This window comes from Xenia sp. Carnegie-2017, unplaced genomic scaffold (assembly GCF_021976095.1).
Source record: "Xenia sp. Carnegie-2017 unplaced genomic scaffold, XeniaSp_v1 HiC_scaffold_13, whole genome shotgun sequence".
NCBI classification, from domain to species: domain Eukaryota; kingdom Metazoa; phylum Cnidaria; class Anthozoa; order Malacalcyonacea; family Xeniidae; genus Xenia; species Xenia sp. Carnegie-2017.
In genome coordinates, this window is record NW_025813436.1 from 10,490,353 (window position 1) to 10,517,383 (window position 27,031).

The 27,031-nt window shown below is 35.8% G+C and overlaps 2 protein-coding genes and 1 long non-coding RNA gene across 8 annotated transcripts; 2 read left to right on the plus strand and 1 right to left on the minus strand.

Moving 5' to 3' along the window:
* Positions 1-739: 739 nt before the first annotated feature.
* LOC124433534 lies at positions 740-3,605 on the minus strand. 3 transcript variants are annotated; one of them, XR_006944491.1, is made up of 4 exons: positions 3,523-3,605; positions 1,732-3,453; positions 1,225-1,490; positions 740-942 (listed from the first exon to the last, which is right to left on the minus strand). It is a non-coding gene; the product is annotated as an uncharacterized LOC124433534 (long non-coding RNA). The 3 variants fall into 3 exon arrangements; XR_006944492.1 differs by having other exon boundaries at positions 1,549-3,453; XR_006944490.1 differs by having other exon boundaries at positions 1,225-3,453.
* An 868-nt stretch (positions 3,606-4,473) lies between these two features.
* LOC124433533 (nuclear receptor subfamily 2 group F member 1-A-like) lies at positions 4,474-9,357 on the plus strand. Its single transcript, XM_046983314.1, is given in 5 exon segments — positions 4,474-4,798; positions 7,280-7,431; positions 7,434-7,492; positions 7,753-8,069; positions 8,185-9,357. Coding segments are annotated over 5 exon segments (1,116 nt in total). The 3' UTR covers positions 8,448-9,357.
* Positions 9,358-9,734: 377 nt separating this feature from the next.
* Positions 9,735-26,685, plus strand: LOC124433532 (nephrocystin-1-like). 4 transcript variants are annotated; one of them, XM_046983312.1, is made up of 26 exons: positions 9,735-9,772; positions 9,864-9,957; positions 11,540-11,592; positions 12,897-12,964; positions 13,486-13,566; positions 13,947-13,974; positions 17,298-17,392; positions 18,168-18,237; positions 18,342-18,396; positions 18,491-18,539; positions 19,656-19,701; positions 20,295-20,382; positions 20,677-20,768; positions 20,901-20,976; positions 21,047-21,099; positions 21,589-21,660; positions 22,187-22,253; positions 22,373-22,410; positions 22,495-22,577; positions 22,652-22,728; positions 23,329-23,425; positions 24,151-24,263; positions 24,348-24,421; positions 24,864-24,911; positions 25,294-25,413; positions 26,317-26,685. In XM_046983312.1, exons 3-26 carry the CDS (start codon positions 11,578-11,580, stop codon positions 26,470-26,472), a joined length of 1,761 nt encoding a protein of 586 aa, XP_046839268.1. In that variant the 5' UTR covers positions 9,735-9,772; positions 9,864-9,957; positions 11,540-11,577; the 3' UTR covers positions 26,473-26,685. The 4 variants fall into 4 exon arrangements, with proteins under 4 accessions (XP_046839268.1, XP_046839269.1, XP_046839267.1 ...); XM_046983313.1 differs by lacking the exon at positions 9,735-9,772 and adding an exon at positions 10,780-10,885 and having other exon boundaries at positions 9,798-9,957; XM_046983311.1 differs by lacking the exon at positions 9,735-9,772 and having other exon boundaries at positions 9,798-9,957.
* The last annotated feature ends 346 nt before the right edge of the window (positions 26,686-27,031 follow it).

Consider the following 27,031-nt stretch of genomic DNA (forward strand, 5'->3'; position numbering starts at 1 on the left):
GTTTTTTTCTGAAACAGTTTGTCATATCTCTTTGCATTCTCAAGTTATTGGAGTTTTTTTCTGAAACAGTTTGTCATATCTCTTTGCAAACTCAAGTTATTGGAGTTTTTTTCTAAAACAGTTTGTCATATCTCTTTGCATTCTCAAGTTATTGGAGTTTTTTTCTGAAACAGTTTGTCATCTCTTTGCATTCTCAAGTTATTGGAGTTTTTTTTCTGAAACAGTTTGTCATATCTCTTTGCATTCTCAAGTTATTGGAATTTTTTTCTAAAACAGTTTGTCATATCTCTTTGCATTCTCAAGTTATTGGAGTTTTTTTCTAAAACAGTTTGTCATATCTCTTTGCATTCTCAAGTTATTGGAGTTTTTTTCTTAAACAGTTTGTCATATCTCTTTGCATTCTCAAGTTATTGGAGTTTTTTTGATGTGTGATTTACACATCCAATAATGTCACATTGCATAATGAAGAAATTGAATGATAAAGACTATTTAGATATATGATGGACAGGTAGCTAGCCAGGAAGATTGTTTTAAAAAGAGCAAATATCATTGTGAATGGTCAAAAAAACAACGTAGTAGTTCTTGAATAAACTGTTTGAAACCAGAACACTTTTTAAAAGAACTGTTTAAACAGCTGTTTTTAGGACCATTACGTTATTATTTAGTCCATTCACCTTGGCAGTTGCTCTTTTTAAAACTGTTTTCAATTTGTCGCCACGACAAATTCTCTAATTCCCTATAGACAGGAAGATAGATAGTTTAATAAAATTAACACATGGCAGCCTACAGACTGAATTGCGTGTCTAAATTTACACAAGATAATTAAGTTAAAGTTTTTTTTACTAAATTAATTTACAATATTTGCCGATAAGCTAGTTCAGATGTTATAGTTCTTGTCTTCGTGATGTGTTAATGGTATAAAATTCTGCGTAAGTATTTCATCTAAAAGTTGTCAGGAAAAGAAAAGGAGTTTCATCAAATTTGCAGCGATTTACTATGTGCGAGGTGACGTCATTCGTTGTGTGAATCTGACATTACAAAAACTTCAAGCCTTCAATGTCTTAAACGAATTGAGATGTGAATTGTTTTCGAAAATCCGCAGTCATTTTCAGACTTCTATTCAATAACAAATGACTTAAACAGCGAAAGTTTCGTTTCGCTGGCCCTTTAATATAGACATAGAAGAAATGGGATTCCGATAATACTCCCATGTTGGAAATTAACCTTTATATCCTAGTAACTTCAGCGATTTAGAACTCGTCTGTCAATGAAGAAGTGCAAATTCATGAATTCAAAAACTACGTTCTTGTAAAGTAACTTTTGCTTGAAACGTCACTGAAATACTGCATTCAACATCTTTAATTGTAAACCAATCTTTTTCGCCTGAGTGCTCCGCCCAGCCGTCCTTATTGTCAATTCTCTTGACAATGTTGCCCCTCACTTTCCATTTTAAGGTCCTCGTTCACGGTTCGATCCTTAATGCCTGCCCCCTGCAAATAGGAAAATTTACAATATGATGAATGAAGTTATAAAATTGACAATGAGAACCTGCTGTGTTTAGGAAAATAAAAAAGCTTCTTATGATCTTTAACAAGGCGTCGTAGTCATAGGTTTTCTCATGTCTCCAGTAGAGAGATATGTTTTTTGCACAGCGTTGAAATACACGTTGCTGTATGTTTGAACCTGATCATAACTTGTGATGAATTTCACTACAAGAGTGGGCGTCCTTACTTCTTGTGACCTTGTGTTTAGTTGCTTAAAACGACTCGTGATGGACGTGAAGTTTATCTGTTTTGAACTTTAGAGTTTCGTTTCTTTACAGTCTTCGTGTCATATTCACGTGTCGGTCTTGCCGAAGACCAAAAGCAGCGTACTTGTGTTTTAAAATTCCACCGAAATATGTTCACAGCAAGTGTGCAAGTGAAAATAGGAAAATAGGCATATGTTGTGTTCGCAGTTTATCTTCCTTAACTTCACCAAAAACTTCTCTTATCACCTTGATCCAGATTTTCTAAGATATTTTGCGACAAAAAAACAACTTACACGTTCAATAGGATTTACGATAAAATACAAAGTTCTTCCGCTTACGTAATGCTTACGAAATGAATTACACAACACGTAATCAACTACGTCGTTCACCGAATAATATGTTTTGTCATAGATTATTGAAAAAACCGAATCGCAAAAAAGGAAGATTGAGAATAGTTAAAGACCGCACGTTAGGTAATAAAACGCTCTAATTTTCGTATATTTGTATCTAATATTGGTCTAATATACACAAACATCCTGTTCTTAATGAAGTTAGCACGCCAGCGAGACACACGTGCCAGTTTTTGTCATTTATAGCAACGCGAATATTCTTTATTGACGAATGCTTGACCTTGAGACACCGAAGACACATCAGTCAAGATTAGACGCATTCTTAGATCAACGAGTGATATCTAGGCATGTCGAAAATTTCCAATATGGTAGAGAGACCTATTGTGTTCAATAATCCAATTATACCCTGTGTTATCCATCAGGTCTTACGTCCTCTGTCAGGAAACCTTTAACGAACTTGGGTAAAAACAACCCCAGACTGTTCACCAGACGAATTAGGTCTATGATGCATTTACGAATCTGCACAAACCCGCGTGATATGGGAAACAAACGAAAATCTTATCAAAGTAGATTACTGCGATACAACGACAGGTTCAATGAGAAAAGTAAAAACATCTCTACGGGGTGTAAATTCATAGATATTTAATACACCGTTCGCCACTGAAGAATGCGGTAGTCGGTTGCATTGAGCACCCATCTCTTTGAATTCCGTTCAAATTTTTCAATCAGTGGGAAGCTTAACGCACTTTCCCATATAAAGTCATTTATAAAACAGCAAACATCTACAAAATTGGAAGTTTTGTTGGCCAACCGGGGAAAAACTCACTAACAGACGGGAGGCTGATCCACAGCACGATTTCGTATGAATATACATAATGAAATGGTAATTATGACCGTGTAGTACAGAAGTGGATTTTCTTTTTTAAAACTTGACCTGTCCTTTATTTCGAGTGGAAAAGCTTTGTCAAATGATGTGAATCGAGTTGATTCGTCGCAAACACATTGCATATACATTATAGAAATTCGCTCGTACGAAATTTGAAACTTATTTTCTGAAAACTCTATAGAGCTGAGTCATTAACTGAAGTTGTAAAATGCGCTTTACTCATTTTCATAAGTCTGTTTGTACAGCTCATACTTAAAACCGTAAAATGATACTTAGTTATGTGTATGGCACACGTTGAAATAGTGCCATCTGATCGATGCCAGAAACGAGGAGAGAAACTGGACGACGCGGAGTGTGAAGTTCGAACACGGAGTCCAAAAATTTGCCCTCCATAGTTCAGGTTCTAGGTTCCGAAGAAGACCTTGTCGGCAAACCAATTAACGATTACAACGACTTTGACCTTTAAGCTAGTAAACAAAATCAGTACTTCAGTGTCGTACTATCGTACTTTAACCTTTTCTTTATAGGTGTGTTACCTTTAGATGATGATTTGACTGTGTTCATCCTCAGTGAGTCGTCTACAAGTCAGTATACTGACTTAAATTCTGTAAGATATGACACAGAGATTAATTACTATTATTTATTTTGTAATCACTTGCGAGTTGTTTCGTTATTTGCAGATCATAAATTGCCTTCATTAATCATTCGGGTACACGTTTAGAGATCAGAGAACGTCTGTTGTTTCATCTTGAGCAAAAACTAACAAAAAAGTCAGTATCGACGACCATGAATATCTATGACTTATTACGCATGTAGCAATGAGAGAGCTATGGTTTTATTCTAATTGACAAAACTCCTGTACAATATATCGCTAATGACACTGATTTCTTGTCCAAAAGAAAAGTCCATAGATAACATCATGCGAGTCCAGGTCATATAACACACAGCCACTCATATTGTTCCTATAATTCACAAATCTGCTGACCGACTACCTGATTAATTATCTTCTGTTAATAGAAGGCTGCACAGTTTCTTGACAGGAACCTTACCATATATAGGTGGTTGCCGTGGCAACGACACTTAATCACGGTATATCATGTCACAATGAGTGTTAATGGATATTATGGGTCACGCCATCTTTGATTGGTTTTGAGTTGCATTGCCAGTCAGCGGAGATCACGCCTGAAGAAATTCAGTTGGAATTACAAGACGAAGACTAGAGCTTCAGTGAATACACGCAAGAGCCATTGGTGTGAGCTGAGAAGAGTTAAAAACGCTCGCTACGACGGTGAGTAAGCTATAGAAAACACGTATACAAGAATTAGCCTTTGGACGACTTTATGCAAATATGATTAAGCAAATGAGTTCATTTGAACGGACTCTGTAATATTTGTTTCGTCACGCAAACATAGCTATTGTGTCTATAACCAACCCTTAACCTTTCGCCTTTTTGTGTTCCCAGACTGTATCCTAACAGCAGCGAGGTTATGGCCGTAGTCGCGTGGCGTGAAGGAACCGCGCAGACGACAACTGCTTCGGAAATAACTGCAAGTAAAGCAACTAGTACCAATGCAAATGCTGGTGTTGCATCGATTCCAGTCGAATGTGCTGTCTGTGGTGACAAAAGCAGCGGAAAGCACTATGGCGTTTTCACCTGTGAGGGATGTAAGTCGTTCTTTAAACGCAGTGTACGACGGAATCTTACTTATACCTGTCGTGGTTCGCGAGCCTGTCCTATAGACCAGCATCATCGCAACCAATGTCAGTTCTGTCGCTTGAAAAAATGCTTGAAAGTCGGCATGCGACGGGAAGGTAGGAGACACCACAGCTTTTGTATAACGCATGATAACAAAAGACGAAGCTGTTAAATAGCCAATATTCTGAGAAAGAACGGAAAGGTTGTTCAAAGAAATTACTTCAATAGTCGGATGAATGTAGCTTCATGTCGATTTTGTTATTTAGAGTTTGTTTCGCCTATTGGGATAACAGGCATTACTGCATATTCACCAGTAAAATCTGTTCTTATATACACCTTAATTCTGTTAACGAAGCAGATATTTTAGAATGAACAAGAAGTGTATCGTATCAAATCTTGCTAATGTCCACCGTCCTCGACTTTAGCACTATCATAACGTCGTTGTTTCTACACAATTCGATATAAATCTGCGAACTTCAATCCGAAAACTGCTCCCACTAAAGTTCAGACAAAACTGTCTGACCCTTAATCAACATGGTGTCAGATGCGGTTTACGTTTATAAACGAAGGGAAATTTTCATGTCTCGATTGTAAATGTAGTTATCGCGTACCAGACATGTGAAAGCTTAGGTATTTAGCTGTATCGTGCGGTCAAAATGACATATGACGATATGACTGTTTGTTACAAATGTTTGAAGTATTGCCTGATCTAAAGTTCGGGAGCCTTGAGTACAACTTCCTGAAACAAATGTTAACACACGTTATATGATTCAATATATTATACACTGCAAGCAGAGGAAGCGCCAAGCGGTTTGTAATGCTGGCTAGCACTTCTACATGTCTGAAGAAGTTATGTATCGTATGAAAACTATCGTGTGGCTCACGTTTGTCTTTCAAAGCTAAAATTTGAGAGCTTTCTTCGGTTGTTGAACTTGATTTGATATATGGTTTGCTTGCAAACTTGAAGCACGCAAGTTGAAAACGACCTGATATCGTATGCTCATTGACCATGACGATGTATAAAGATTGAATTATTGTACGCATTTATTCAACAGCAGTGAAGAATGTAATGAAATATTCATTTATTTTCAGTTTTTCTTTCACCCTTAGAAGTACTTGCTTAAAAGAAATAACTTTGTTGCCAAATCTAACATAAAATAGTTATATCTCAAACTACAGGGTCGAGAGCACATTCACTTCCACCGTACGTTTCATCAAACACGATAAATTACATTTCGCCAAAGATATTACTCAGTCTCTTTATCAATGCAAGTATTCAGTGCCCTTCCGCCCATGTGGCAAAGCAGACGCATTAAAGACTGTGCGCGTGTTTCAAATTTTTAATCTCAAGCGGAGCTAAAGAAAACTACAGTTGGTTTCCTATTAATGATGCCTAGTTGAAATCATTTTCAAATGAGTTTCGATTTCGAAGTTGCCTTCAGTATGCGCGAGAAATCTTTCTAAATATTTTGCTCATTAGACTTTAATTGGAATGCCTTCGTGCTGCTCGAAGTAATTTGATGCGACGCTGTGCTAAATCGAGGGACAATGTGACCGCTTTAACAATTGAGGAATTTTTTGTGTAATTCATGTTTACAGTCTAACTCGACATGAACGGTGAAACGCGATTCCCTTCATGTATGGATCACCGTAGCATAAAAGAGTGAACTAATAAGGACTTTTGATCGACCCTGTCTGAACTTCGGTAACCTTGTCTGATTGGAAATCGCTACAGTTCAACAAGGTACCGCCATAATTTCGAACCTCTGCAGGCATCTACGCGGATCATATGGCTCATTTAATGTGTCAAAAAAGATTAGAAGATTAAGCGTTAATTTATAAAAATCGGACGAATGTATTTCGTGTACGGGAAAGTTTTACATCAAAAACAAAAGGATGTTTTGTTGGGGATTACGTTTTGTCAAATATAAATTTGTACACGCATGGAGGTGCTAATGAAGCAGAAAGCATGCGCCAGACATCTTTCGTGAAATAACATCAAATCTAGAAAAGCGGTTAATTGACTTGTGAGAAGAGTTCATAAAAGAAAGGATGTCGATCGCTTTTTGTTAGTACAACTCTCTGTTGGAAGAAACAAGTCCTGACACCCCGTCTAAAATTATTTTAAAAACTGGTTAAGTAAACACGGCTATCAGCCTTTGTCCGATTATCATAGCCTGAGTTAAGAATCGCATTGATTGAAAACTTAGTGTGGAGAAGGGTTCTTTCGAAGCAAATGGCAGAAATTTCGAGATGCAAAAGATACGCTATTAGAGAAGCGCAGAGATACGTGACTTGTAATAATGTAACCGCTGGGTTGATCTGTCAACAGACACCATGTGGTCAGTTCATGACAAAATACACTCGTTTCAATTTTTAACCTTCGAACTATACCATAAAATTTACAGACGTTCCATGTTGTAAACTCAAACTATAAATTCATACCCAAATGATAAAATAGATAGGGAATTTTGGCTACAGCTTATCATTAATAAAAACCGCGCATCAAATCGACGGTACTATACCAAAACCCTGCCTATGACATTGCATTCAAAATCATCAACAAAACTGAGATTGTTTTTAAATTGTTTATCAAGCTGTACAGCGTGGTCGCCTTCCCACATCCCAAGTGCCAGCTCTCCCTCAAGCGCAGACAAACAATGGCGAAGGGAATGGAGGTTCATTGATATCTGGCTATATAACCCTGTTGTTACGTGCAGAGCCGTTCTCTACCGGGCGTTTTCAACAGCCGGGTTGAACATGCCGTACGGCGTTGTGGGTATAGAAAATATTTGTGAGATTGCAGCGAGGTTTGTAATGTTTTAATAATCAATTTCCCATCATGCATTAGCAACTGGTAGCAAATTCATTTGCACAGTGGTTTCACTTGGCTCTCAAGATTATTTGGAGTGGGGAGGGTTGCCCGGCAAAACTGCCATTTTAATTTTTATGTGGTAAGAGTTTCTTTCTTTTCTTGCTAGTAACTGCATACAGATTTCCTTGACTTAACCGGTCTAGAAAAAGATAAGCTGCCATAATGCTTTGCTTGTAACCTTTTTTTCATGTACAGGTTATTATTTTCTGCTGTGGAATGGGCTCGAAATATTCCCCTTTTCCCTGATCTTGCTGTCACTGATCAAGTTGCACTTCTTCGCTTGACCTGGAGTGAGTTGTTCGTGCTAAATGCAGCACAATGTCCCATGCCTCTGAACAACCCAACTCTTCTGGCGACGGCTGGTGTCCATGCCAACCATATGAATTCTGACCGCATGGTTTCCTTCATGGATAACATTCGAGTGTTTACGGATCAGATTGAGAAGCTTAGGAATATCCACGTCGATGCGGCGGAATACTCGTGTTTGAAAGCAATTGTACTTTTCACCTCAGGTAATAAAACTGGAAATTTCAAAAGCGCTTTAGGAATTTTCCAATGAGAAGAAACCATCATAGATTCCGCCCGAGAGTGCTGGAGATTTTTAACGTACTTTATCATTTCATATCCATAGATGCCCCGGTCTAAGTGACCCGCAATATATAGACAGCCTTCAAGAGAAGACGCAGTGTGCACTAGAGGAATACTCCAAAGCTCAGTATCCCAGTCAACCGACACGTTTTGGCAAATTGCTACTTCGTCTACCGTCATTGCGGACAATAAATTCTTCTGTTATTGAACAACTGTTCTTTGTGAGATTGGTGGGAAAGACGCCAATCGAGACACTACTCAGAGACATGCTGTTCTCGGGTACACCGACTACATGGCCATGAGAGTCGTGAGGTATAGCTAAAGACATCCCAATATGAGACATTATGAAGGTGAATGATACAATGGAAGAATATAAGAAAATCAAAATTTCATTTTGTGTGTGTTCGTAAAGTGGTGTTTGCTATATGTAATGTACAAGCAAGTGCGCATCAACAACTTTTATTAATTCCTGCTTATTTTATGGTTGAATAACGCACCTGTAAACTTTTGCTTTTAAACATCTCAAATGCTTTTCGTCCGTATTCTAAAAGCTCGCTCACTTCGGCTTTAAAATCACCTCCTAATCATTCGAAGGCGGCATTTTCACTCCATTGATTGCTTGATTTGAAGTATTTTAGTTAAAACCTTGCCATTGAAGGAGGAAGGACTTTGTCATTAATAAGTGGGTGCGCAGTTTTATAAAGCACTCGTTGAGTGCGAGCGAGCTTTTAGAATATGGGTGTTTGTTTGACTTTTTCATTTCTGCTGTTGTCCAACTAAAATTCATGTGGTTTTAAAAATTGTTCGATGTGCCATTGTTTGATTTTTGTCTTTGTATTTTATACAATTCCATGTTTTGTGACGTTATGTGTTAAGAACTATTAGTCCTAGATAGAAAGACTCTTAAACATTTTGTATAAATATAATCTAAAAGAGATAGAGCTATTCTAAAAAATGATTTTAAATCAAATCAACACGAACTGTGGAAAAAATTTAGGCGGGCTATCAAAAGGACTCTTTATTACAATCGAAATATAAAAAATATTTCTAATTGTTATCAAGCTTAAAAAGCTAACATAAATAGTACAAACAAAGTTAGTCGATCGTTATAAGGTATTTTTTATATATATATTTTTTTGTCATATTTAGACTAGACAATCTGATGTGCAACATCAAAATTTATTGAAAATCAAAGTTATTTTGTCAAGAGTATTATTGTGTTCATTTTTCTCTGTTTCTTACTGTAATGATAAGATAATATTATGCCCAGCTTATTGCAATAATATGAATTGCCATTGTAAAAATAAGAATGTAACTAAAGAGTTTTATTGTGACGAAACGTCAATACTCTATAAAGGTTTGGATATTTTGGCCATAAAATGTTTACTTTCGTTTTCCATTCAAGAAATTTCGCGCTCTTTTTCTTCCGCGTGAAAATGAAAAAGACTGGGAACAGGATTAGTACAACTTTAACTTTGAATCATCAATCGCTCTGTTCTTCTTTAATATACTAGTAGTCTAGTACAATATTTATCATTAAAAGTTCTTGATTTACGGTATATAATTGCATTGCCTATAACTCAAAAATATTGGTTCAAGAAAGCGCTTTTGATGAGTTGTAAACAAAGTGCGAAGTTTAGCCTTTTGAAGGATGTTATGAAATCAGAATTTGTTGTAGACAATGGTTGTATAGTGTCGACTTCTCGTTTCATTTACAGATGTTGGCTGTTGCTGTGAATTACTGAATTGTTGTGAGTTATTGCAAGTAGTAACGATGTTAAAACAACATGGTTGAAAAACTTGAAATTAGAAGTGAGTACTATTTGATTCATGTTTCACGTTCGTATTCTATTGTTATGTTTGGTCCTGCTGTGTAAATTTCTGAACATCATTCATTTCTTTGGAAATGTATTGTTTTTTTCACGGTGTGTGACCTAGAAATGGCATTATTGTAGTTTGATGAAAATATGATTTACATTATCACGTTGTCAAATCATTTCTCGTGCATAATGTGAATTTAGGACAGCAGAGCATTTTTATTTTGGAGCACAGAAATGATCAATCAATGAATTCGTCCCCACCTCCATTTAGACTTGAAAAACATGCATTTTTTATGTTTGTATATTAAGATGGAAATATTCGGGAGTGGGGCAGTTTAGTCTCCTTATCCACTTTGCTCCCTGGAATAAGTTGTTTTTAGTTTTAATACCTCATGAAATACAGATAATAATACCACCATTGATGTTTATGTATAAAATAAAAACAACAAAACATTTGCGCTGATTGGTCTAGAGCCGTGTTTGCATCAGCCTGTGCAAAACACATCTGAGCTCAACCAATCAAATCAATCAAAACAATCAATCAGTCAAAGAGAAATTGCAAATCGATCATGAATACATTTTAGAGGAAAAATTAAAATGTTTGTCTTTTGCTTTAATTTATTTTATAAAAGAAATAAAACATGTTTTTCGTGTTTGCACTGGCTTATGCAAACCTCGGAGACGTTTGCAAGAACTTTTGAGCATGTACAACCCTCGACCTTTGGTCTCGGGCTTGCAATGATCTGTCCTTGAGTTCTCCCAATTATTATAGTGCAGTCATAATTAGGAGTGCATTTTCTTGATTCTTGTGTAGGACCAGACTTTTTCTAAATCATCATCATTCATCAAATAGTTACACATCGAATGCTGTATTATCTGGAGCCACTAACGTATCCAGCCCGAAAATTTGGTCCCACTATGTATGTTTTGTTTGTAGATTCCTCAAGACATGAATAGTAATGATGTGAAATTTATTCAGGCTGGCTATGCCACTGTCCGGAGCTAGTATTTAACATAATTCAGGATCATGAAATTTTTTCTATATTTTGTCACTCTTTTCTCATTTTCTCATATTCTCCTCAAGTATGTTTCACGTGCATTAAAATCATTTTGTCATACACAGGGATGAATAAAGAATGATTTTTAGGGGGGGTGGTCAAGTTAAGATTAGACTTCAGTAGCTACTTAGTGAATGTCACCGTGCCATATCAAAAATTTTTTGTTAAGTTTTGTTACTTTATACGATGGATGGAGATATTTTTCGTACATGTGCTCCATTAACACAAATACTGTTGCTTTGCCTTTATTTCATCATTGGAAGTGTATTAATATTTTGTAGGGAAATTGACATCCCTCCTTTACCTCTCAAACCAAGGCTATGAGGCATGTGCACACGGACACCCTCCACCCCCCCAAAAAATATACTTGTATTACCATTGCAAATATCATATATCATACAGGAACAGTTCCTCATACATCTCATGTGACATACACATGAAGGACTGCTGATTGGATAACTCTTAATATAACGATTTGAATTTATTTTTTATACATATTTTGTTTCACTTTTGTAGAAATTCTACCATTAAATTGATTGCTTGTATTTGTATCAATGAAGAAATCAAAGGTAAAAACATTTACTGAATATCCAGTAAATATACAGTACTACTATATGTTGAACATTGGTCATATAACATCCAGTAAGTGTTAGCCATTTTAGTACTAGCTGTAGCAGTAGAACTACTGTATGTTGAACATTCGTCATATAACATTCAGTCAGTGTTAGCCATTTTAGTACTAGCTGTAGCAGTAGAACTACTGTATGTTGAACATTGGTCATATAACATCCAGTCAGTGTTAGCCATTTTAGTACTAGCTGTAGCAGTAGAACTACTGTATGTTGAACATTCGTCATATAACATTCAGTCAGTGTTAGCCATTTTAGTACTAGCTGTAGCAGTAGAACTACTGTATGTTGAACATTGGTCATATAACATCCAGTCAGTGTTAGCCATTTTAGTACTAGCTGTAGCAGTTGTACTACTGTATATTGAACATTCGTCATATAACATCCAGTCAGTGTTAGCCAGTTTAGTACTAGCTGTAGCAGTTGTACTACTGTATATTGAACATTCGTCATATAATGTTTCTTATTGATACATGTTTGCAATTTACTTTATCAAATTCTTGTAGTTTTCCTACAAGTCGATCTTTTTATTGTTTTTCGATATTGCGTCAAGTAGGTAATAATTCTAGTAGTAAGTGAAAATGATCATTTTTTTACAAATCTGGCATTCTTGACGCAGTTATCTAAAATAACATTCTTGCTTTCCTTTGTGACACGTCTGCTGCTCAATTTATGAATGACTGATATTGTGTGTACACGATCCAAAGTCCATTGTACTGTTCACTTACAAAAAATGAACGATAGTTGATATTAAGTTTCAACTTGAAATGAAATGTTCCTCGCAAAATAAAAAATTATCGCTCAGCAAATGGCATTACCATGCTGTATTACTTATGTAAACTTTGTATTTACTCAAAGAGCGCGTGTATGCTTAAAGAAATTTGAATTTTGTTCGCCGTTTTGTTTATCGGGATTATATACCGTCAAACAGACATTGTGCTCCCATGAAGAAATCCGTTGTCTTTTGCAATCCGGTGTGATATGTGTTTTAAATTTTTACTGAATTTCATTGTTTACAATCGTGTCTAAGACGCTTTACGGAAGAGTACAGAATGTACATTATTAGGATCAATATTTTTGTTTCGTGTATTCAGTTTAATATGACGGTGACGCGGAATAACAGTCTGCATTTTGTGTTTCTGTGTTAGCGTTTATGAAGCATCCATTTTTCATTTTCCTTCATTTTCATGGAAAATGCTTACAGGAAATGTTTGTGTCATAACGAATTGATTATTTCTGTGTAGGAGACGAGCGAACGTTCCAAGAGTTTGCAACAACTCAATTCAGGAAATTCCGAAGGCGAACATTACAGGTAATGTTTTTGAGAACGGAATATATCATTCGTTTATTTCAAATGTGCCTGATTTAAAATAGAAAGTTAGATAAATAGGAGCTTTATTCAAACCCGTTAACAGAAAGTGATAATTTACACCTTTGGGAAAAAGTATGCAACGAAAAATTTTAAAACTATAAATGATAGTATTAAACATAGTTAAATGGAAAAATTAACAATGACAGGAAAAGCGTTTTTCTTAACAAGTATCGTTAAAAAATCGTTTCGAATCCTTCGAAACAAAAGCATGTAAAAATAACTAAAGATTCTCATTTGTTACTGCACCGATAGAGATGATTCCTTCGACGAGTGTATTGTACACCAGTACTCTTAGAAGGAGAGAGAGTTGCAACGAAGGCGATGCGAACATAACACATTGCTGATCAAGCAAATCTGTTCTTGTATTCTTTTGTGACGTTTACTAGGGTAAAGAGAGCGACATTTTCTATAGCAGTACAACATGTTATGTTTTAAATGTGTGTTTATGTGTTACATCAAAGATCAGAGGATGACGTCAGCGAAGTGGATGAGACTGGTGACGAGGAGGAAGAGACTTCGCGGAAATACGATGAAGAGGAAAGGTTGGAGTTTTTGAAATTCCTTTAATCAAAACATCCTACATAATATAAATCCTAACACGGTTTTTATTCGCACATTCACACACATTGGACGGGGGCAGCTGCCCACTCAAGAATGTTTGAAGATTGAGAAGTTGGGCAAATTTCAAACTTTAGTCGGGCAAAAATATGGCAGAACCTTCATTGTGAGTTTGGGAATATATTTACTGCTCCCCCCTGAATGATAGCTCCCGTACGCCTATGTTCACACAGGCCCTAATATGGTCACTAGAATGCGCTATTTTCGTTGTTTCTTCGCCAGAATCACTCCTCATAACGTTAATTTCTTTCATGTTGTTTCGTGTCTGTGTTAAAGCAGGCATTATTGTTTGATTTCTTTCTAGTGAATTTGAAAGCGAAGATGAAGATGAAGTAGGTGATCATAGTTATTCCCAAGTATTGAAGATACGTGTAGTTTTCCACCAATCACCTACACGATAAGTGGTTATGGTTGTGTGAAGTAGGTGATCATAGTTATTCCCAAGTATTGAAGATACGTGTAGTTTTCCACCAATCACCTACGATAAGTGGTTATGGTTGTGTGAAGTAGGTGATCATAGTTATTCCCAAGTATTGAAGATACGTGTAGTTTTCCACCAATCACCTACGATAAGTGGTTATGGTTGTGTGAAGTAGGTGATCATAGTTATTCCCAAGTATTGAAGATACGTGTAGTTTTCCACCAATCTACACGATAAGTGGTTATGGAGGTGTGAAGTAGGTGATCATAGTTATTCCCAAGTATTGAAGATACGTGTAGTTTTCCACCAATCACCTACACGATAAGTGGTTATGGAGGTGTGAAGTAGGTGATCATAGTTATTCCCAAGTATTGAAGATACGTGTAGTTTTCCACCAATCACCTACACGATAAGTTGTTATGGTTGTGTGAAGTAGGTGATCATAGTTATTCCCAAGTATTGAAGATACGTGTAGTTTTCCACCAATCACCTACACGATAAGTGGTTATGGTTGTGTGAAGTAGGTGATCATAGTTATTCCCAAGTATTGAAGATACGTGTAGTTTTCCACCAATCACCTACAGGATAAGTGGTTATGGTTGTGTACCCCCCGTAACCAGGGGGGCACACCCCCATAAATTAGTCCGCTTTTCAAAAAAATAACAGAAAAAAGTAATAAACAATAATTAGAATTTTCTGGTTAAATTAAAAATAATTTAAACAGGGATGGATACGGGATGATTTTTTTTTGGGGGGGGGGAAGGGTTGTGCTCTAGTTTCTATAAGATGTCGTTTGGTCAGTCTTGTTTGGATTAGATTACGGTAGTTCCATTATCGGTGTCGTTATGTCATTCACAGATCAGAGTTTTTCTGAGTTTGACGTGAGAACCTGGGAAATGTGTAGTTTGACAGTTGTTTTAGCTTAATTGGTTGGTATATTAATATTTCATTGGGAAATTTACACCACTTCTGCACCCCTTCCAACCAACCCTAAGGGGGTTGCGCACACACGCACAAACCCCCGCACCCCTTTCCTAAATCCTTCCCTGAATTAAAATCCTCGTTATTGAACTCAATCGCGAATTTCATAAATAACGAATGTACCACGTTTAGACACTTTTAACCAAGGGTATTTGCTACAGAGAAAACATTATTGTCACTTAAAATGCCAATAAAATATGACTCTGTTGTTCTCACATGTGCACACCCCTCCCCCTGTTAGACTTTCTGGTTAGGACCCACTTCATGAAGTTGATAGATAAACTCCCAGATATTGTTTATACTAAATCTTAGCTTACCCTGTTAGACTTTCTGGTTACGACCCACTTCATGAAGTTGATAGATAAACTCCCAGATATTGTTTATACTAAATCTTAGCTTACCCTGTTAGACTTTCTGGTTACGACCCACTTCATGAAGTTGATAGATAAACTCCCAGATATTGTTTATACTAAATCTTAGCTTACCCTGTTAGACTTTCTGGTTACGACCCACTTCATGAAGTTGATAGATAAACTTCCAGATATTGTTTATACTAAATCTTAGCTTACCCTGTTAGACTTCCTGGTTACGACCCACTTCACGAAGATGATAGATAAACTCCCAGATATTGTTTATACTAAATCTTAGCTTACCCTGTTAGACTTCCTGGTTACGACCCACTTCACGAAGTTTATAGATAAACTCTCAGATATTGTATATACTAAATCTTAGCTTACCCTGTTAGACTTTCTGGTTACGACCCACTTCATGAAGTTGATAGATAAACTCCCAGATATTGTTTATACTAAATCTTAGCTTACCCTGTTAGACTTCCTGGTTACGACCCACTTCATGAAGCTGATAGATAAACTTCCAGATATTGTTTATATTAAATCTTAGCTTACCCTGTTAGACTTCCTGGTTACGACCCACTTCATGAAGTTTATAGATAAACTCCCAGATATTGTTTATACTAAATCTTAGCTTACCCTGTTAGACTTCCTAGTTACGACCCACTTCATGAAGTTTATAGATAAACTCCCAGATATTGTTTATACTAAATCTTAGCTTACCCTGTTAGACTTCCTAGTTACGACCCACTTCATGAAGTTTATAGATAAACTCCCAGATATTGTTTATACTAAATCTTAGCTTACCCTGTTAGACTTCCTGGTTACGACCCACTTCATGAAGTTGATAGATAAACTTCCAGATATTGTTTATACTAAATCTTAGCTTACCCTGTTAGACTTCCTGGTTACGACCCACTTCATGAAGCTGATAGATAAACTTCCAGATATTGTTTATACTAAATCTTAGCTTACCCTGTTAGACTTTCTGGTTACGACCCACTTCATGAAGTTGATAGATAAACTTCCAGATATTGTTTATACTAAATCTTAGCTTACCCTGTTAGACTTCCTGGTTACGACCCACTTCATGAAGTTGATAGATAAACTTCCAGATATTGTTTATACTAAATCTTAGCTTACCCTGTTAGACTTTCTGGTTACGACCCACTTCATGAAGTTGATAGATAAACTCCCAGATATTGTTTATACTAAATCTTAGCTTACCCTGTTAGACTTCCTGGTTACGACCCACTTCATGAAGTTGATAGATAAACTTCCAGATATTGTTTATACTAAATCTTAGCTTACCCTGTTAGACTTCCTGGTTACAACCCACTTCATGAAGTTGATAGATAAACTCCCAGATATTGTTTATACTAAATCTTAGCTTACCCTGTTAGACTTCCTGGTTACGACCCACTTCATGAAGCTGATAGATAAACTTCCAGATATTGTTTATACTAAATCTTAGCTTACCCTGTTAGACTTTCTGGTTACGACCCACTTCATGAAGCTGATAGATAAACTTCCAGATATTGTTTATACTAAATTTTAGCTTACCCTGTTAGACTTCCTGGTTACGACCCACTTCATGAAGTTGATAGATAAACTTCCAGATATTGTTTATACTAAATCTTAGCTTACCCTGTTAGACTTCCTGGTTACGACCCACTTCATGAAATTGATAGATAAACTTCCAGATATTGTTTATACTAAATCTTAGCTTACCCTGCTAGACTTTCTGGTTACGACCCACTTCATGAAGTTGATAGATAAACTCCCAGATATTGTCTATACTAAATCTTAGCTTATTGTTATCGACTATACATAGACAAGGTAACAAAATGTGCTTCACTGTGTTATAGTTAAATCTCTGAAAGCATTTCATTTTTTTGTGTAGGTTTATAAAGTACGTGTACTGAGTGACTTTGTTGGTGAATATAAAGATGATCTCGACATTAAGGAGGGAGATATTTTAACGATCAAGGAAAGAAGGTGGTGATTCATCTAATGTATTTTTTATTGATTGTTTTCATAGAATTAAGACGTGGTCATGTTTTAGCGCTTTTGATTACTTATTATAACATGAACGTTTTGTAGTGGATTATAGGATAGCGTACACTTCTCTATGGTTGAATTAAAGATAGCATACACTTCTCTATGGTTGAATTAAAGATAGCATACACTTCTCTATGGTTGATTTAAAGATAGCATACACTTCTCTATGGTTGAATTAAAGATAGCATACACTTCTCTATGGTTGAATTAAAGATAGCATACACTTCTCTATGGTTGATTTAAAGATAGTATACACTTCTCTATGGTTGATTTAAAGATAGCATACACTTCTCTATGGTTGATTTAAAGATAGCATACACTTCTCTATGGTTGATTTAAAGATAGCATACACTTCTCTATGGTTGATTTAAGGATAGCATACACTTTTCTATGGTTGATTTAAAGATAGTATACACTTCTCTATGGTTGATTTAAAGATAACATACACTTCTCTATGGTTGATTTAAGGATAACATACACTTCTCTATGGTTGATTTAAGGATAGCATACACTTCTCTATGGTTGATTTAAAGATAGCATACACTTCTCTATGGTTGATTTAAAGATAGCATACACTTCTCTATGGTTGATTTAAGGATAGCATACACTTCTCTATGGTTGATTTAAAGATAGCATACACTTCTCTATGGTTGATTTAAGAACAACATACATTTCTCTATGACTGATTTACAGGATATTTATAATTTTTTAGAGAGGATGGTTGGTGGCTTGCTGAAGACGCTCATGGTAATATTGGAGTTGTTCCGAAAACTTTGGTTGAGGTATATTTCCTAAAAACAGTGCAAGTTTAGTCAATTATTAACTAATTACGCTCCACATTTTCTTAGAATAATCTACATAAGTTTGTTTTCTTGTGTTTATGCAGAGAATTCGTAGCAAAACACAATCTAAAAAGACAGGAGAGAGTGAATTAGAAAAAGGTTCGTCGAAATACTGAATAATGTGTAAGAATCTAATTTTCATGCTTCTTCATGCCTAAAGGAACTAACATTTCACGAAATTTATTTTGTATAGCCGACGTTTCGTCGTCACCTAATAAAACAGATAAAAAGGATTCGAGAAGGTTAGATCCAAGTAAATGATCTGTATTGAATTGATACAATCTAAATGTATGGCAAATTAAAAATATCTACTTTAAAGACCTTGGGCCTGTTGCACGAAGCCTGGATAGCGTTAACCAATGGATAGCGAAAATTTTCAAACTTGTAAAAAAGGTGTTTATATTTTTCTTATGTCAAAGAAATTATGTGAGCTTCAAAACAATATTTTATTTTCACAGTCAAATCGTATACTTTTTTCTAATAAGAGATTATATGAACGTTCAGAAAAATTTCGCTATCCAATGGATAACGCTATCAAGGCTTCGTGCAACCGGCTCCAGATGTGTGGACTATGTTCTTGTTGACTCCAAACCGAGGGAGAGTCCAAACTTAAGTATTGCAAAAAAGAAAAAACATAACATAAAATAACTTTACGTACGATGTCATTGACTTCTACAGACTACTCAATACACGTTGACGTTTGTGAGAACGAACTTCAACGTGTATTTATATATAAACTTGTCGGTGTCATAACGTTGTCCTCCTGGGATAATTAGCTGCTGTTGATATACCTGTATGATGAACTGTCTACCGAAGTATTTTGTGTCGTACGGTTGTCTTATGTTTCTGTTTTTGCTGTTGATATACCTGTATGATGAGCTGTCTACCGAAGTATTTTGTGTCGTACGGTTGTCTTATGTTTCTGTTTTTGCTGTTGATATACCTGTATGATGAGCTGTCTACGGAAGTATTTTATGTCGTACGGTTGGCTTATTTTTCTGTTTTTGCTGTTGATATACCTGTATGATGAGCTGTCTACCGAAGTATTTTATGTCGTACGGTTGGCTTATGTTTCTGTTTTTGCTGTTTATATACTTGTATGATGAGCTGTCTACCGAAGTATTTTATGTCTTACGGTTGGCTTATTTTTCTGTTTTTGCTGTTGATATACCTGTATGATGAGCTGTCTACGGAAGTATTTTATATCGTACGGCTGGCTTATGTTTCTGTTTTTGCAGTTCTTTTACAATTAGCCAGGCAATATTTGCCATTTGTCACGGAAACCATAGCAAATGCGTCTTTTATGGGAATAAAAGTTTGCGGTGCTCCTATTTTGCATGATTTGTTGTCATTTGCAGTGGTACAGAACTCTGGCAAATAATGAAAGATGGAAACGCTGATAAGGTGAAGAAATGTGTTTTCTGTTAGTCATATTTTCTTAAATTCCGATTCACTTGTTATTAATGATAACCATTGATAGTTGGTTCTCTTTAATAACCATACATCACTTGTTGTCATAGATAACCATAGTTTTCTTGCTACCCCAGGCAACCATATAGTTTATTTGTTACCATAGATAACCATATAGTTTACTTGTTACCATAGATAACCATAGTTTACTTGTTACCATAGATAACCATAGTTTACTTGTTACCATAGATAACCATAGATTGCTATACTAAAATAGCGACTTTGTCGTGGTGACAAAACTGAAAATAGTTCTAAAGATAGCAAATACCATAGTGAATGGTAAAAGTAATATAGATAGTTGATAGTTCTTGAAAGAAGTGCTCTTTACTTAAAACAGTTCTTTTAAGAACTATCAACTTATTATATTACTTTTACCATTCACTATGGTATTTGCTATCTTTAGAACTATTTTCAGATTACAATACTTTAGATAACCACAGGTTAATAATTCATATAGAATACATAGATTACTGGTTATACTACTTATCAGTCTGTACAATTTTTTGTATTTTACATTTTTATTCTAGAAAACCAGTGTCACTAACGTTTTGAAAGCAATGGGAGCAATGCCGGCTGGATTTCGTCAACCAACGTTAGGAAAACTAGTTAAGCAAGGTGAGGATCTTTTTGATGAAAATAGAAACGAAAATATGTTGTATTGTTGTTGAGTAGAAGTAGCTATGAGATTTAATTCTACGGAATAGTCATACATAAAGTAAAGTTTCATTATCTGGCTGGTTGTCATGGAGATATTCCACTACTATTCTTCGTTACATGGTGGAAATTGCGTCAATAGATAATGATGTATGAAGAATATCATATAGTCATACTCTATACTGATTATTTAAATCTTGCAATCCTTTAATCAGTTTTATGCAATGTTATGTATGATTTATGTATTTCGTTTAGAGGATTATGGGATCGGATCATGGGTCTATCCTAAACTCACTCAATCACATCTCGCGTTTCGAGATTTACACTGGGATCCTGTTGAGAGTAAGGTACAGCATAGTCTTGTCGTGTAATGTTCTAAAGATTGTTGTATTAAATATACTTTCCCGACAAAACATAACTATTTGATTTTTGATTTTTTTATCTGCTTATTTGGAATACGTATGATTTTTATCGCATAGTTGAGAAATTTTCCCGTAAGAATAAGTCGATTTTGCTCAATTGTGTCAGCAAAAATGGTTCCCAAGGTTGGCACAGGTATGTGAAGTTTCTGGACTAAATCGATTTATCTTAAATACTACAACAAACCTCATTATGTTACAATCAGGTGTCGACGTCATCTCTCGTCAAATACACGTTGCATTATGGGACAGCAAACAGGTCAGTCTATCTTGCACGCAAGGTGAATAAGATTTTATACAACAATGAGTTTAAAAAATTATTTTAAAGAGAGCAATGCCATTGTGTGTGGCCAGAATAACCTGAAAGTTACAAAAAGGAGTGTGTTGATTTTTAACATTTCTTACTCAAACATCAATATAAGGCTTGCGAATCTTTTTGTTCCGAGTTCTCACATTGTGCGTCGAAATCCTCGTGTCTTGCACTCGACGATTTTTTTAACTTTATTGTATTTAGAATACCTTAGTTATGGTCTAGTTAATTGTTGAATGAAAAATAGAGGATGAATTACTCCTAACATTAAGATCCTGAAAATCATTCACACACATTAAGGCCGTTAGAGAAATTCACACACATTAAGGTCGTGAGAGAAATTCACACACAATAAGGTCGTGAGAGAAATTCACACATTAAGGTCCTAAGTAACATTCACACACCTTTAAGTCGCGAGTAATGTTTACATACATTTAGGTCCTTAGTAACGTTCACACGATAAAAACTGTGACTGCTGAGAAAGATTTGATGCATTGGAATGTTATCAAGGTATTTTTTTGACCAACCAAACTTTGCAGTATGGACTTGAAAGAAGTAGAACAGCTAGCTGTAGTGCGAAGTTTCCCCGACTACATTATTACTAGACAGACTACTTTTTATTTGTTCAAACATGTATTTAATGTCATTGCTCGTTTGAATGGGGGAGGATTGTCCGTGATTATAGTTCTTATGACTAAATTTGTGTTGTGATGTGTGCGGTGTCAATGTCATTGCTCGTTTGAAGGGGGGGGTTGTCCGTGATTATAGTTCTTATGACTAAATTTTTGTTGTGATGTGTGCGGTGTCAATGTCATTGCTCGTTTGAAGGGGATTGTCCGTGATTATAGTTCTTATGACTAAATTTTGTTGTAATGTGTGCGGTGTCAATGTCATTGCTCGTTTGAAGGGGTTGTCCGTGATTATAGTTCTTATGACTAAATTTGTGTTGTGAGGTGTGCGGTGGAAAATATAATTTCGTATTTATGTACTTCGAAACATTTTGTTGTCCGTAATTTTCATTTCTTTTACGTTTTAGAATCCTCGATTAAGTAGTTTTGATGGGGATATCTTGGTTCGATCTAACTCTGAACTTGCCAACATTGGTTCGTTCATTTTCAAGTCTTATGAGTGCTCAGTATCATCATAGTCAACAGAAGCCTGATTATGAGTGTTCTCACGGAATGCCATTTTGATAATTATCTGTTTTATTATGTTTGCGCAGGGATTCTGTTCGAGTTGACTGTCAGTTTTGTTCGTCAAGTACGTACATAAGCTTTAGTTGAGAAATATGATTGATTCTATTCGTAATCATCGTCGAAAATCTTGATGTTATTCCCTCTACAGAAAACTGGTGAAGAAAGTGAAGTTAGTTGTGGATGGTGTGTCTTGAAGTTGTTTCAAGAAACAGGAGCACCGACAGAAAACAAGTTAAAAAATATTCATTTATCCTCATCACTCTTTAGTTCATCGTCATGTAAGAGTAAATCCTTCCTTCATTTAGCAACTTTGAGCTTCTCCTTAATGGTGGTACTCCGTATGATCATGGCGTCCAACTGGAACCTTCTGCTAATGCTAGAGGTACGAAATATGATGACGTGCAGTATAATTAATAAGCCCTTAATGACCTAGCGCGAGGTCTTTACGGAGAAATAACGGACCGAGGTCTTTTGTACAGACCGAGCCCGTAGGGCAAAGTGTGTACAAAAAGACAGAGGTCCGATGTTTCTCAGTAAAGACGAGAAAGCGAGGTTATTAAAAGGTTTATTATATGGCATTATTTCACCAGAAACGAAGCTTGCTTTCTTTCTCGTCCTTGCTGTATTGTACGGGTTGGCTTTCACTCATATAGTTTTCGTCAGTAAAAATTAAATCGTTTAAAATTGTATCGTCTGGAAAGTTGAACTGTTTTCCAAGTGTTTTTCCTTCGACTCACATTCGCAAATGGTTTTTTGTTTCGTTTTTCTTGCGTTTTTGCTGTTTGCTTTACGAAATTTGTTTACACTTGACTGTAAAATTACGCGTTTTGGACCGTGGTCGATTACGGGAAAATAATAGACCGGCAAAAATGTTTCTGAGCCAATCAAAGCGCGCCATTTAGCCGGAAGTGACGCTTGCCACATAATAAATCGTACGTACTGTCTGCATTTCTCCTCAATAATTTTTCTTGATTTGTTGTAGTTGGAGGGTTGATGCAGTCATTAATCAAAGCTAATCGTCAACCAAGATTGACAGTAAAACTGGCTCCTATCACGAAACCAAAAAAAGATATGTGCGAGTAAGTCATATATTATAACATCTAGGAGCATCGTTGTTTTTAAAGTAATTTTTAAGAACTCGTTGTTAAAAAACTCCTGATGAAGACACTAGACTAGACACTAGACTATTGTGTTCATCAGATCACCCTGATGAACACGATAGACTGGAGAGTATATAAAGACACTCAAATTTTAACATCAGATCACTCCTGATGAAGACACTAGACTGGAGTGTATAAAGACACTCAAATTTTAACATCAGATCACTCCTGATGAAGACACTAGACTGGAGTGTATAAAGACACTCAAATTTTAACATCAGATCACTCGTGATGAAGACAATAGACTGAAGTGTATAAAGACTGAAGTTTTAACATCAGATCACTCCTGATGAAGACACTAGACTGGAGTACATAAGGACTCATGTTCAACATCACATTACTCCTGATGAAGACACTAGACTGGAGTGTATAAAGACATTCAAATTTCCACATTAGATCACTCGTGATAAAGACACTAGACTAAAATATATAAAGACTGAAGTTTTAACATCAGATCACTCCTGATGAAGACACTAGACAGGAGTATATAAAGACATTCAAATTTCCACATTAGATCACTCGTGATAAAGACACTACATTGAAGTGTATAAAGACTGAAGTTTTAACATCAGATCACTCCTGATGAAGACACTAGACTGGAGTGTATAAGGACTCAATGATGAAGATTAATCTTTTATTGACAGCCTATTGCCTGAGACGCTCGTCGCACCCATGCAATATACACCATTGATTGCACAGTACAGAGAACTTTTAGCAGATGAATTTGTCCAAAATATTGACTGCATTAATCAGACTGGTGGGTTTTCGCTTTTTATGATAAACAACTTGTTTGCTTATATTTTTGAAATTTTATACATAAATATTTATGATTTAATCTTAGATTTAGTTTCTGATCCTGTACTCAGTACATTTCCAAAAGCCGTATCCCAGTTTGATCTCATGGATGCCTTGAAGGTAATGAAATATGTCTTAAATGATTATACAGCATTACTACAATTTTATATATTATATAATTCCTCTTATATACCGACTCCTCTTGTAGAAGACCTAATATTACAATTTGCAATCTTGTGAATATTTAATACATGCATATTTATATAGGAAGTTTTTCAATTGTGATTTTTTCCTTTATATAGTGCTCAATACATATGAGTAGAGCTAAATATATTTGTAGAAGAAAAAAGTAAAAACAACTACAATTTTATCTCGACAAGCCTGTTTCGTGTTGCTCACTCATCACCCTGAGATGTGTATGTGTGTGTGGGTATGGGTGGGTGTGTGAGTGTGTTTCTGGGTGGATGAGTGTGGGTGGGTGGGTGAGTGTGGGTGTATGAAATGAATAACTATTTGTCGATGTGTATTTTGTAAAAATGTTAAACATATCTCTGACTTTAAGGTATCGTGGGATGACGGATCAAAAAAATCAATACGACAGTCAATGAGGGTAATTCTTAGCATAAACAACGAATATCCGTACGTCGTTTGGGGTAAAATGAAAGGTCTCTCCCTAATTACGCGGCTTTTTCAAAAATTTTGCGATTTACTCCCGTATTGTTAAAGCTCACTCACGCTCAATAAGTGAGGCTTCAAAATCACTTCATAATTATTCGCAGACGGCAATGGGGGGTGGGTGGAGGGAGGAGGGGTAAGGAAGTGGGCTAAAACGTTTTGCCCTTTTTAATCTGAACGGCGCACGAATAACCAGCCTACGTCAATATGATTTTTCTTGACACTTGTGAAAGTGAAGAAATTCTGAAGTCTGTTACATATCCTTTGTCAAACAATGCTTCGGTAATCCTGTATGTTGATTTTTTGTTTTCTTTTAGCATCGGGATCGACAGGAAAGGAAAAAGTTTTTTCGTACCATATACATGAATACTGTATTTCCGTTATTGAAATTGATCAATCTTCCTTCGCTTGCATCACGTCAATCTTCTTATGAACAGGTTTTGTTTTTGTTCTATCTTCTCTACTCTTGTAAGCTTTTAAATTTTAGAAATTTTATATGCGATATCAAAACTAGGTGCAATATCTAACCAATCAATGAAAAATCTTTCAATTTAGTTAAATTTTTTTCTAATAATTATTGCGGTTTGAGTCAAGTCAAATTCCGACGTCATTCAAGGTAGTTGGTATATATGTCTTGTGTTGAGGAATCCCTTGCATGACGTCACAAAAGTAAGTCGTTCCCATGTCGTTCCAGACTTTTCGAACGACGGACAAGGTCCGTTAAAACCTTTTGCTGAAAGGAGCACTTTAAGTGTTTTTCTGAAAGACCACTATTGTAAACGGATACTTTTATAGTAATGACGTAATGGTAATGCCGTAATAATAATGACGTAATTTTTAAACATGATTGGTAAGAATTGAACAAGTTGAGAGGAACTATATTTAGGGATGAAGGTGAGTTAGAAAGACAACATAGGAGAATGGAGATAGAATTAAAAAGGATAAGATATTCATATTTTTTTGATCGAAATTACAACCACCATCTATCACAGGTCAATTGTCATCATCTTCTTATTTTGTCAGCACCATAACCAGCGTTTACAATTTTGTGATCTTCGATGACACGAAATAGATACCCGGGCATTTTCCATTTCTACGTTAGATTACGTAATGGTATTTTGCAGTGCTGTAGAACTAAATTTATCAGATTGGGGGGAGGGGGCTCTCTTTACGTTTTTGTCAATAGTGCCCTTTTTAAAATTACCCATCTCAAAGGTAGAAGGGGGCTCCTCCCCCAAGCGCCCCCACTTCTACAGCACTGATATTTTGTAAAGGCTTATCTATGTTTTTACTGTTGAACTTGATGTTTCTCATCAATCTATTTATATTGTTTTGTATAGGAGAGAGGGAAATTCATCCAAGATTTCTTGTCGAGGAGAGACGCTGTCAGTGAACTTTTGTCGGATAAGTTCAACTACAAACCTTTTAACTTAAATAGGATGAGTTTTGATGTTTTGTCGCGTCATTGCGTTACAAGGGAGACTTCCATCGATTGATGACAAGGATGTCACACACAAAATGTTTGATTTGGGGAAATTTGCTAGACAGGTCCAACTGACTTGGAAATGAACTACATCAAAACATCAGTGTATAATATACATGTATAAATATTCAACGCCGCGGTAGGCCGCTCCCCCCTTTCGTTCAATGTATTAAATACATAAACACCACTTTACATAAACACCAATTGTTGCTCTTACTTATATAAATTTAGTTGTCGAAACAATTTTTTCGTCGCGTCGTGAAATCTATCCATACCAGCGCAATGATTTTATTTCTGTTTGTATTTAAATAAGGACGCTGTGTCCTTATTTCGTATCATGCTATTTTCAATCTTTAACTTGTCTAGTTCAAGATTCGAATGGCATTTCTATAATTTTCTTGTTAATATACCAAGGCTCGATAATCGAGTAGGGGGGGGGGGTAATATTCATATTTTCTTGTTCTTCCGTATTATGTTCCTTTAAAATCAATTATTTTCTGTGGATGAATTTTAATTAATATTGACTTGTGATTTTTGTCGAGGCGAAGTCCGTAGTATCCACGAAGCCATGC

Coding starts and splice junctions, on each gene's coding strand:
- LOC124433532 (XM_046983310.1), top strand. CDS start 12,597: ATGAAGAAATCCGTTGTCTTTTGCAATCCG. Junction 13,567..13,946: donor AAATACGATGAAGAGGAAAG/GTTGGAGTTTTT, acceptor ATTTCTTTCTAG/TGAATTTGAAAGCGAAGATG. Junction 23,426..24,150: donor CCAAAAAAAGATATGTGCGA/GTAAGTCATATA, acceptor TTTTATTGACAG/CCTATTGCCTGAGACGCTCG.